Below are 11,794 nucleotides of genomic sequence, written 5' to 3' on the forward strand. Positions count from 1 at the left end.
AGGGTTCTCCAGACTTAGCTGCCTCCAGAACATGTTTATTTAAATTGATTCAGACATTAAATGGGAGGGACACCCCAAAAATGCCCCCCAGGGCGGGATGGTTGGGTGGGTCCAGCCTGGGGGGACGGGGGAGCTGGGGGTGGGGTGGGGGTCGAGGCAGAGCATGATGGGGGGCGGTGTCCCCCCCATTACTTTTGCCCCCTCTGAACTCCAGGCTCCGTCTGCTGCGCTGGCACCGGGGTGGGGCTCCGGGCTGTCACTGCTGTCCCGGCGCCTCCCCACCGTCCTCACGGCGTTTTTCCCGCTTGGAGCCCCCCAGGCAAGGGGGCGCGGAGGGAAGGTGGGGGTCACTCTGCCACTGCTCGGGGGTGCGGGCGATGACCTGCAGGGCGTGCAGGGGGCCGGCCAGCTCTGCCCGCAGCGCCTCGTGCACCAGGCGGTGCCGCTGGAGCGGGGGCAGCCCCGCGAAGCGCCCGCTCACCACCAGCACCCCGAAATGCGTCTCGGCGCCGGGGGGGCCCCCGTGGCGGGGGGAGTCGTCCCGCACCTCCAGGTGCGTGGGCTGCAGGGCCGCCGTCAGCTTGGCGCGGATGGTGCGGGCCAGGGGCCCCCCCGCGCCCCCCATGGCCCCCCCAGCGGCCGCCAGGAGGGGACCCCGCATCGGAGAAGGGCTGCAAGAGAGGGGGGGGCATTTGGGGGATGCTGCAAGGACAGAGGCCCCCGTGCCCCCCCAGGAGAGGACCAGGCTCCGGAGAAGGTTGAGGACGTTTGCGGGGGCTGAAAGGGAGAAGAGGCTCGAGGAGAGGGCAGTCGGGGGGGACAGGGATTGAAATGGAGGGTGTCCGGAGGATCCTAATGGAAAGTGGGGATGGCAAGAGGGGGGCACATGGAGCAGCACGGAGGGATGAGTTGGGGGGGCTCTGCCGCTTTTACCGGGGACGGCGGAGGGGAAACAACGGGGTGCTGGGGGCGGCGAGTCTGGGGGAGCCCTGCGGGACCAGCTCCTGCCCCGAGAGGGGCGCAGGGGGTGTCCCGGGCTCGGAGCTGCGGGGGAGTCTCAGAGCAGGAGAGAAGGGCCTGACCCCCCTCAGCGCTCCCCACGCCGCGGGTGCACCCAGAGACTCCCTATCCCCCGTGGAACCCACGCCGGGTACCCCCCTCCCTTTCCCCAGGACACCCCCCGGCCCCAGCAGCTCCCCCCGCAGCTCCCCCCGCAGCCCCCGGTGCCGCTCGGGTCCCCGGTGCCGCTCGGGTCCCCGGTGCCGCTCGGGGTCCGGGCCCCTCCCGCCGCTCACCGCCCGCTCCGCTCCCGCCGCCCGGGATCGCCCCGCCGCCGTCACGTGACACAAACGGAGGCGCCTCACGTGACACGCCCCGCCCAATCGCCGCGCGGAACCCGCACCCGGCGTAGGCCCCGCCCCCTTTGTCCCAATATGGCGGCGGGGTCCCGGCCCCGCTGTCCCCAAAGCCGCGGGGGTGCTGCTGGTGGGGGACTGTCCCATGGGCTCCGCCACCCAGCGTGGCATCATTGGAGACCTCTCGGGGTCTCTCCACAGAGCTCAGGAATGTCCGGCTCCACCTGCTCCTGGATTTTTTAGCCCCCAGCTGCCCTAGAGCAGGTGCTTGGGATGGGATTTGTCCACATGCCAGTGTTGTGGGAGCGGCTCACAGCGGTGGGATCCTGTAGGGTTTTGGTTGTACCTTTGAGCCAGGTGGTTTCTTCTCCACCCCTCTCAATGTCTTCCAGGCATAGGAATAAGATACCCAGTTCTCCCAATATCTGTCCCTCTCCAGGACCTCCCAAGCTCTCCAAGGGAGAGGCAGGGAAAGCTCTGGAGTGAGGAATCCCGGAGAAGTGTCACTGCACACCGTTCTCATCTCCATGGATTTTCCCATCTGTCTGCTTGCAGAGACAGGAGGGGAGTGCTCACCTACAGGGATGCATAGTGCCAGCTGCTGATGGAATGGGAGCCTCTTTGGATTTCCCAACTTTGCCTTCCCCACCTGCTTGTTTCAGAGCCTGGAGAAACCTCAGGATGGGCAGCTCTGAGGGACTCCATGTCCACCTCTCCCACCGCTTGTGTGTGTGGTTGGGAAGTCTTGGCTCTCCCTGCCTTCTCCCTTCCCCTCCCCACTGGAATTCGCCTTTTGGAATCAAAAATCCTACCGGCTATTTTTAAAGTGCTGTCAGAGCCCACTCAGCTCCTGCTCCCAGTGACAGATCCGGCTGTCAGAATCTTCAGCTGTTTTTTGCTCCCTCTGCTCCAAGCCCGGGTGGCAACAGCCGGGATTCCCTCCTCATTTGCACCCGGAGCCAGACCCAGGCCAGGGACCAGGATTTTCCTCTGGAGGGTCTAGGGGGATTTGATCCCCGTCCTGTCCGTGGCATTTGCTGGGGTAAGTGGAGTGCTGGGATCTTTGGCAGAGGTGTGGGGATGGAGGGATGAGATTTATGCCAAGCATGGCTTGGAAGGAAGAGTGCGTCCTTTGGGGTTGATTTTGCACATGGTCCGTCCTGGAAAGAAGAGAGATCCACTCTTCCAGCTCTCTGGCAAATGCTGCTTTCCCCATACACTTCTCTTCCCACCCCAGTCCTGGTGCTGTAGCTCTCCTGGGCACTAGAATTTGCTCCCTGCAGGGCAGAGCCAGGTGTGGAAAACTTGGTTTAGGAAGCAGAAAGCTTTCCTGAATGTGTTCCCAAAGGACTTTGTGGGTGCTGGAATGTTGAAGGATCAACTTGTCATCCCTGCCCTCCTCCATGGCCTCTAGAATGAACGTGAAAAATCCTGCTGTGTGCATTCCTGACCATTCCTCCTCCTTGCAGGGAGCAGGGGCTGGTGCAGCTACTTCTTGCACCTGAGTAGGTGCGATTTCAGGAGTGCAGCTAGCATGGTCTGGCAGTCATCGATCCCTGGGGACATTGGCCACCAGTCCCTGGGGACAGTGGTCATTGATCCCTGGGGACATTGGCCAACTCTGACCCGTGCCATGTTTGTGTTCAGGACTTGGCTGTGCCTGGGGAGGGGAGGCTGTGAGAGAAAATGCTGGAAAAGTATTCCCTGTCAGGAAACATCCCGTTCCCTATTGGACACATCCCCCAGGGAAAAACATGGTGCTTTTCCACAGGCACTCACTCTCAGGTTCCAAGGAGGAAAACCCATGGAGCTCCAGGCAAACTCCCACGGGTGCATGACTCCACCGTCCCCGGGGTCTGGGGTCTCCCACCTCCTCCTGGAGCTCCTGTGCCCCACCTTCTCCACACTCCGGCTGTTGTTTCCGGCTGGATCAGAGCCCAGCTAAATTTAGGAGGATCGATTTCAGCCCCTGCCTCTGCCCCGCAGGGGAAAGGACAGAGCAAAGGTGGCCAGGAACGAAGAGCCACGGGGGGCTCCACTCCCTGGCCCCTGGACGTGCTTGTGGCATCTGATTTTATCCGGGTGCGAGGCCATGGAGGGGCCCAGGAAGGCTGGAATTTTCCTGGGTGATCCCACGGGTCTCTCTGGCTGTCACTTGGGGCAGAGCTTGTGACAAGGACACCCATGTGTCCCACAGGGAAGGAGCTCCCAGCGCTGGGAGACAGATCGTTTCCTGGGAAGGCTGACACAGGTGAGTGGGGCAGTGGGAAAGCAGGAGTGAGGGTCCAAGGACATTGCTGGCACCCAGGGATGCTTCAGGCTCTGATCCCACATGTGGTGTCCCCAAATTGAGGGAGGACTGAAATGCCCAACACCACCACTGTGAGGAAGCAGCTGAAGCAGCACCAGGGGAGGTTTAGGTTGGATATCAGGAAAAATTTCCTCATGAAAAGAGTGGTCAAGCCCTGGCACAGGCTGCTCAGGGCAGTGGTGGAGTCACATCCCTGGAAGTGTTCAAAGCTGTGTGGATGTGCCACTTGGGGACAAGTGGTTGCTTTGGAAGTGCTGGGCTGGACTTGCAGGCCCCTCTTAGTCTAGTCTGCTGCTCTCTCTCCAATCCCACCTCTGGTTCCAGGGCAGCTGCCGAATGAAGCTGGGAGCTGCTGGCGGGTGAGAGACCACCCAGGCTTTGCATGGATGGGAATGGGGACACCTGCCCGCAGTAGGAGCCCAGGGCAGCTGGAAAACTCCGGCCTCTTCCTCCGAGCTTTCCTGCTCCTTTTCCTCTGCAGGCATGGTAAGGATCTGCATGGGCTGAGTTGTTCCCTGTAAAAACCAGGAGACAACTGCTTCCAGGAGGAATCTCCATGAGAATCCAGAGCAGGCTGGATGGTGGAGGAGGTGGGGGGAGGAGAGGCTGCCCTTCCCCACCCCATCCCCTCTCCCAGGGAGCCATCCCGTCTCTCCCAGTCTCTTCCCAGTGCAAGATCCTACGCTGCAACTCGGAGTACGTGGCAGCGACGCTGCACCTGCGCGGCCCCAACCGTGACAGCGCGTTCTGCACCGCTCTGCGCTCCTACTCCCTGTGCACGCGCCGCACCGCCCGCACCTGCCGCGGGGACCTGGCCTTCCACTCTGCTGTGCATGGCATTGAGGACCTCATGATCCAGAACAACTGTTCCAAGGAAGGGCCCACAGCCCTGCCCCGGCCCCGGCCCCCCGCCCCGAACCCCCACGGCTTTGAGTCGCTCGACATCTGTGATTACGAGCGGAGTTTCCTCTACAAGCACGGCCGCCCTCCCGGTTTCCAGCACTGTGCTGCCTTTGGGGACCCCCACATCCGCACCTTCCACGATGACTTCCACACGTGCCGGGTGGAGGGCTCCTGGCCGCTCTTGGACAATGACTACCTGTTTGTGCAAGCCACCAGTTCACCAGTGACCGAGGGATCCAACGCTACAGTCACCAGCAAGGTAACATTAGCACACAGGCTGGGCAGCAAATCCAGAGTCAGGGCATCTCCCATACTTCCCAAAATCCTTGGAACTGCTTCAGACCTAGCAGGGATGAGGAAGGAGGGACAGCAATGGTGAAGGTTGTTGAAGGGATCTTCAAACATTCCCGTTGCTGTCAGGTGACCATGTGGTCCATGGGGTACCTGAAGGAATCTTGCTGGGTTTGGCTCCACCTGAGTTTTCCATTGATTAGATGGTGTTAAAAAAAAAAAGGAAAGAAGGAAAGATTGTTGTTATCCCAGAAGGACTGTGGCAGGGATGGTTTGAGGATGGATTGGTGGGGTGGGACCTGCATGCTGGGATACTCTGAACAGCTGGGATGGGGGCATGGCTGCTATGCTCATCCTCCTCCTGCCTTGCTCCCCACAGCTGACCATCATATTCAAGAACATGAAGGAATGCATCGACCAGAAGGTTTACCAGGCTGAGCTGGACAACGTCCCAGCAGCCTTCCAGGATGGCTCCGTGAACGGGGGCGCGCGTCCGGGTGGGAGCAGCCTGGCGATCCGGGAGCGCAGCCCCGGCCGGCACGTGGAGATCCGCGCCAGCTACATCGGCACCACCATCGCCGTGCGCCAGGCCGGCCGCCAGCTGTCCTTCTCCATCCGTGCTGCCGAGGAGGTGGCCCGGTCCTTCACCGAGGAGCAGGACCTGCAGCTGTGCGTGGGCGGCTGCCCCCACAGCCAGCGGATGTCGCGCAGCCCCCGCGGGCGTGGCCGTGTCCCTGCGGACACAGCCCGAGCGCTCTGCCGGGAGATGCTGCCCGTGGAGGATGTCTACTTCCAGTCGTGTGTCTTTGATGTGGTGACCTCAGGGGACACCAACTTCACCATGGCAGCCCACGGGGCGCTGGAGGATGCCCGGCTCTTCCTGCCCAATGCTGAGAAGCTTCACATCTTCCAAGCTGGAGGGGGCTGCCCAGTCACCTCTCCATCATCTGTCCTCCTCCTCTTCCTCCTCCCCTGTGGACTTTGGACTGTTTTGTTGCACTTTTAACCCTTGCCTGCTCTGTAGGGAACCTGTGAGAGAGCTGCTGGCTCCAAGCTGCAGCCAGGAGGGATTCATCACCTTGAAGGAGGTGTCTCCACAGCCACAAGGAATCAGAGACCCAGGAGAGGGGAGAGATGAACCCCTGGTTTGCACCCTCTGGTCTCACATGGATGGTGCAGCTTCTCCAAGCTCCTCTCCTGAAGGCAGATCCATTTTTTCTGTTCCATTCGGACATGTTCTTTTCCCCTAAGGATGTGACATCGCAGTGCATAAAAAAAAAAATAAACCCACTGGGTTAGAAACCCCCTCTGTCCTTCAGAGCTATTCCATAACTCATTTCTCACCTTTCTCCCAGTGTTAATCCAGCAGAATTCCACTCAGGAACCCTACAGATCCAGAAATAATGGACTCAAAGCCCAATTTTTAGCAGTAAAAAAAAGGGTTTTAAATGGATTTGGGACCCTTCACTCAGCTGTTCCCAAAGCAGAGCAAGGCCACAAATTGCTTTGAAGAGCGTTGTGACCGAGGGAGACTTTAAGTAGAAATCAGCCGGTTTTGTCCGTGTGCTCCTCTTCCAGGATATTTATTTTCACAAGCAGATCGCCAGCAGCGGGAGCTGTGGAGCTTGAGACCTCCTATAGCCCAGGCCACTGTTGCTGTTTTTCCTTGTTTTCTTGGCACCTGTTGTGGACTCAATTTAGCCTGGTCTGGACTTGGGACTGGTGTCAGGTTTCAGGGAGGACAAAACACCCCTTGGGAATTCTCTCCCTTGGGCTCAGATTCTCTGTCACTGCACAAATACAACTCAGCTTTCACTTGGAAAACAGAATTCCTGATGGCAAAGAGCCAGCTGGGCACACAGATGGGCAGGGTGTTGCGCTGTGGAAGGTGCATAACTGCAGAGGGGAGGGCGAATTTCACATATTTCTGAGAATTTCAGTAAAGCAGATGGAGTTCTACAGGAGATATCTTTTCCATAGGGAAGACTTTCCTTTATTTGGAATAAAGTATTAAAAACTTGACCATCCCTGTCCCACAGAATTGAAGGAAGGGCTTGTGGAGATGGGGGAAAGGGAATTGCAGCCCCTCCAGGAATGGAGGCTCCATCAAGGGAGGTTCTATAATTCATGTTTCAATACATCTATGGGGTTTTCTCTCTCTTTATTCTTTAGTGCCAAGAGCACAAAGAATACATAGGAAATAATTTCATGGATATCATGGCAACTTCCCCCTCAGATGGATGCTTGGCGCAGACCATGATGAGCAGAAGACCTGCTCCATGTCTTTTGCCCTGCTCCTAGTAATCCCTGATGGGTTTGACATTAAAGGGGTCTATTTTTGAGTCCCCATTTCCTGTCATCTGTCTCTTCATGTCTTTGGGCAGCACTGGCAGACGAGGGTAATAATATCTCCTTCCTCCCCTGCTCCTTTGACTCCGGAGCTTGGGTGGATGAAATGAAGCAGGAATGAGGAAAGGAAAGCAGGCTGCTTCCCAAAGTGGTCCACAGGTCCCTTTGGGAAGAAAATCATCTCGGGAGGAATAAAATCCTCTGTGGGGGCAGAAAATCCTCCATGGGGAGAATGTTCTCATCTCCTGTAGGGATGAAATCCTCAGAAGCAGTGTTGGTAGTGCTGGAGCTCCTGGTAGAAATGGGAAGGATTTGATGATGCAGAACCTACTTGTCCTTTAGTTGCTGGCCAGTAGAGCCATTCAACAAGAATTCCATGGGGAAAGGAGGGTTCCCAATGGAATTAGACTTTTCCTCCTCCTGAACAGCCCATCACCTGCGCCACCCAGACTGGGCCTGGCGCTTTCCTTGCCAACCCTTTCTTAGGAGCCACCTCTGAAATTTAGAGTGCAGCTCCCAGGCTGAAAATGTTCTGGAATTCTGAAGACATGCACCTGATTTGCAGAGCTCTGATTCCAGGTTTGAGGCTCAGCAGTTCCACTTGACCCAGAGTTACACCAGGAGTGGCCCAACATGGACACTTCAGACAACTGGATTACAACATGGAGAAGGTGTTGCTGATGAATTATGGAATCATAAAGGTTGGAGAAACCTCAGACCATTAATCATTAACTCTCCCAAAGCACTGCGAAGGCCAGTACTGACCCATAACCCCAGGTACCACATCCACTTGTTTTTGAACACACCCAGGATGATTCCTCCATCAATTGCTCTGTTCCAATACCTGACCTCCCTTCCCATGAACACAATTTCCCAAATATCCAACCTAAACCTTCCCCTGAGGCCTCCTCCTCTGCTCTTGCCCCTTGGTGCAGCTCCTGGTGCAGCTGGATGCAGTGGTTGAGGTGTTTTTTTAGCAGGTGACATCAGCCAGGGAGGGAAAGGGTCGATGCAAAGTCCGCTGACGTCAATGGAAACCCGCTTATTGACACCAACAACTTGGACTGGCGCCGATGTTGTGCTCCTTTACTTGGGGTGGGACAAGAGGTCTGTTCTCTCCCCTGAGAGACCTCATGTCTCCTTCATGCTGAGGAAGAGCAGTGTGGAATAATTTGGGAGTGGGCCAGGACCATCCCACGCTTAGCACGTTTTCCCAGCACTGAACCCCTGGCTATGGCTCAAGTTTGAGCCTCTGCAGAGTGTCCAGAGGAGGTGGTGGCCCTGTGACAGAGTGAGGTGGTGGCCCTGTGACAGAGGGAGATGGTGGTCCTGTGACTTGCAGTGACACTCCCATACCTGCCCTGACCAGAGCTGGAGCAACAGCCCCATGGTAAGCTGCTCCAGGTGGGCCAGGTCACCTTGTCCAGGGAGTGTTGGCCAAAGTCCCTCCTCCAGGAGGTGAGACTCTGAATCACAGGGCCCATCTGAGGTGCTCAGAACGCCTGGGACACCAACCCTGGAGGTGTTCACAGCCAGGAAAGTTCACAACAGCAAAGGAATAAGGAAATTTTCCTCCTTCTCAGCAGCCAAGACTGCTCCAAGGCTGCGAATGAGAGCTGGGAAGTCTGGCCTGGGGAAGAGGAGACATGGATGGATGGATGGATGGATGGATGGATGGATGGATGGATGGACGGACGGACGGACGGACGGACGGATGGATGGATGGATGGATGGATGGATGGATGGAGAATTCTCTGCCATTCCTGGGAACGCCTCTAGATGTCCACAGAACCCAGCACACAGGAAGGGCTCCAGAACAGCCAGAGCTCCAGAGTGCCAGGATATCCACCCTCACCCCAATCAACCAGGAATTGCAGAATTCCAGATTGGTTTTGGCTGGAAAAGACCTTAAAGATCATCTTCTCATGGCAAGGACACCTTCCAGAGACCAGATGGCTCCAAGTCACTCTTCTCTTCCTGAAGTTTGACACTCCCAGTTCTTGCTCGCTGCCTTGGAGCAGTTTTGGCTGGTGAAAAGGAGGGAAAATTCTGTATTCCTTTGCTGTCTGAGGGGCTCCAGGGCTCTACCAGCAGCTGGGGGAAGTCCCTCTCTCCCAGCTGGAGTGGAGCTGATGTCACGGCCTCTTCCTGCCAGAGCAGATGACAAACACGGGACTTTACAGACCCAAGATCTGAATGCCTGCTTGTTTATGGATGGCTGTACTCTTCTGGAGTCTTATCTCCCCCTCCCTGCTCCAAAAACACGCTCTGGGCAGAAAACAGGGGAAGGACTGCCAGGCAGAGGGAGCTTCCACATCACAGTCTCCAGTGGGAGCTGGAAAAGTGGGACTTCAGGGGGAAAATCCTCCTGTGCAAGCCCCACTCAGGGAAGGGGAAAAGAGGATCTCAGTTCCTGTCCTTGGAGAATCTCAAACATGGGGATCAAAAGCCTCTGCTGGGGACAAAACAGCAAAAAAGGGGAAATTTTGGGAATCCCCTGTGGGAATCTGTCCTGGGAGCTTTCCAAGCCATTCCTAGATCTCTGAGTAGTGACAAAACTCTGTACCTGGTGATCCTGCATAGCTGAGCATTCTCTGCCTCCAGCCAGGCACTGGAGACCTTCCCTTCTACCCCCAAACCACTGCTGGGATTTAGGAACTGGCCTGGCCCCACTCGGGAGCCTCCACTCCTGAAAATCCCCAGCTTGGGACAAGCAGCTGCTTTCCAGGAGCCATCCCAGTCCCAGAGTCCCTTGTTTTCCAGCTGGGCTCTATTCCCAATGTTCTCTGCACACAAACAACCAGAGGAAATGCCTTTTCCACCCCAGCTCCCAACTGCACACCCGGGACAATCTGTCCCTACGCTCCAGCCATTGTGGGTCCCTCCCTGGCCCTCTCTCCCCCCTCCCAGCCTGGAATATGCTGGAAGAGACCATATAAGGTGAGAAACATGGAGCAAACAGCCCATAGAAGCTGCGGGGCTGTCTGCACACTCCGGCTTCCCAGTGATCCCAAGTGGATACTGCTTGTCTGATAGCAAGGACAAAGGCCAGGCTGCCACGGGAGCACCGTGGCTTCTCCTGGCAACCAATCCTGATAACCTGAAGCAGAAAAACACGGATCTTATCAGCACCAGGAGCTGTGCTGGCAAAAACAAGTCTGTGCCATGCCCAATTCCTTCCCCGGGACCCACCCTGAGCTCAGTGAGTCACCTCAGGGCCCATTTTCTCCATCTGTGGCTTTGGAAGTGGGTTATTCCGAGGCTAAGTGTTAGTCACACTGTCCTGGCCATCCCTTTCCCCCGGCTAGGAGCTCCGGGAAAAGCAATGGATCCTGCCACTCTCCCCATCCATCCACCTTCAGCAGTGGAAATGAGTGTGAGGGATCCTCTGAGCCCCACGATCCCATGGGAAAGCAGCTTGTAGGGGGATGAATACCTTGAAAAACAGTTTAGTGGGAGCAGCGGGTTGTCCCTGCCCATACCTCCTGGTAATTTCTCTCCTGATTTTCTTATTTTTGAAGGAGATTTGACATTGGGAAAGTTTGCTTTATACAAGTGAATGTGCCACAGTGTTCCCGACCCCCCAGATCCATCCAGGTGTGAGAACACTTCCTGGAGCAAGTCTGACTCCTGAGGGAATTCCGGCAGCAGAGAGTGGTGGGGAGGACTGCCGCTGGATGGAGGGCAGGGGGGGAAAGGGCAGCACTGATTGACAAGTCTGGAGGTATTTAGGGAGGATTTGGTATGTGAAACATGCCTTGGATCATATCCTTGACAAGTTCCTTGGCGTGGGGCTCCAAGGCCCTTTGGCTTTGCTGGAATGTGTCTAAGCAGCCCTAGGCTGGGGACGGTTTCCTTGGAAAGGTGCACACCTATGGGAACTGGAGAGAGAAAGCGTAAACACGGCTCTGACAGTAACGCCAGCACAGATCTAAGGGGTCGAATATCCCATGGCAGGGAAGGCTGGAAAAAGCTCCCCACCTTTGCCAAATTAGAGCAAACCCTTAATTCTCCATTAACCTATCACCTTTTTCCCAGTGGGAGACAATGGGGACCAGAGGAAAAAAAGGTGCCATTCCTCCTCTGCACCAAGCCACGGAATAATTCCCTCCCAAGGAGGAATTCTGTCCTGCGGCTTGGCAGGAGAACAGTTTATACCCCACGGTTTATCCGGTGCTTTATCGGTTTATACGATCAGGTGTGAATTAACTCTGGGGGAAGGAGGCAATGGAAGGGCAGGAAAAGTGCCAGGAACACTCGGACAAACAACCTCTGAAGGACAACTCCCAACAAAAACACCTCCCTGTTCCTCATCAGGGTGCGGAGCCCCCCCATTTCCATTGCTCCAGTGCTGAGTTTCTCCATGGACATTGTTCTCCTGTTTCCTCTGCTCCCAGCGTTTTCCTGAGCTGGGAAAGCAGTAATGGCTGGGAAAAAAAGGGGGGAAGAGCTAGTTCCTGTCCTGGAATAATGTTGATCCAGGGAGTGAAATCTGAGGGTTTCTTGGAAGCCAAAGTCTCCTGGAGGGAGTGGGGGGGGAAGGCAAAATGCTGTCCTACTCCCCACATCCCAGCTGGAAGACGGG

General features: G+C 56.6%; 2 protein-coding genes across 4 annotated transcripts; one reads left to right on the top strand and one right to left on the bottom strand.

The window, feature by feature from the left end:
* Positions 1-19: 19 nt before the first annotated feature.
* BOLA1 (bolA family member 1) lies at positions 20-1,382 on the bottom strand. The gene is made up of 2 exons (XM_033082866.1): positions 1,296-1,382; positions 20-671 (listed from the first exon to the last, which is right to left on the bottom strand). The coding sequence occupies exon 2, from the start codon at positions 659-661 to the stop codon at positions 257-259; it is 405 nt and encodes a 134-aa protein (XP_032938757.1). The 5' UTR covers positions 662-671; positions 1,296-1,382; the 3' UTR covers positions 20-256.
* Positions 1,383-2,180: 798 nt separating this feature from the next.
* HJV (hemojuvelin BMP co-receptor) lies at positions 2,181-6,882 on the top strand. Of its 3 annotated transcripts, none has more exons than XM_033083037.2 (4): positions 2,181-2,397; positions 3,991-4,152; positions 4,326-4,828; positions 5,240-6,882. In XM_033083037.2, the coding sequence occupies exons 2-4, from the start codon at positions 4,053-4,055 to the stop codon at positions 5,864-5,866; spliced, it is 1,230 nt and encodes a 409-aa protein (XP_032938928.1). In that variant the 5' UTR covers positions 2,181-2,397; positions 3,991-4,052; the 3' UTR covers positions 5,867-6,882. The 3 variants fall into 3 exon arrangements, with proteins under 3 accessions (XP_032938928.1, XP_032938929.1, XP_032938927.1); XM_033083036.1 differs by lacking the exon at positions 2,181-2,397 and adding an exon at positions 2,413-3,606; XM_033083038.2 differs by lacking the exon at positions 3,991-4,152.
* Positions 6,883-11,794: the final 4,912 nt, after the last annotated feature.

The sequence above is a fragment of the Catharus ustulatus genome, chromosome 30 (assembly GCF_009819885.2).
Source record: "Catharus ustulatus isolate bCatUst1 chromosome 30, bCatUst1.pri.v2, whole genome shotgun sequence".
NCBI classification, from domain to species: Eukaryota; Metazoa; Chordata; class Aves; order Passeriformes; family Turdidae; genus Catharus; species Catharus ustulatus.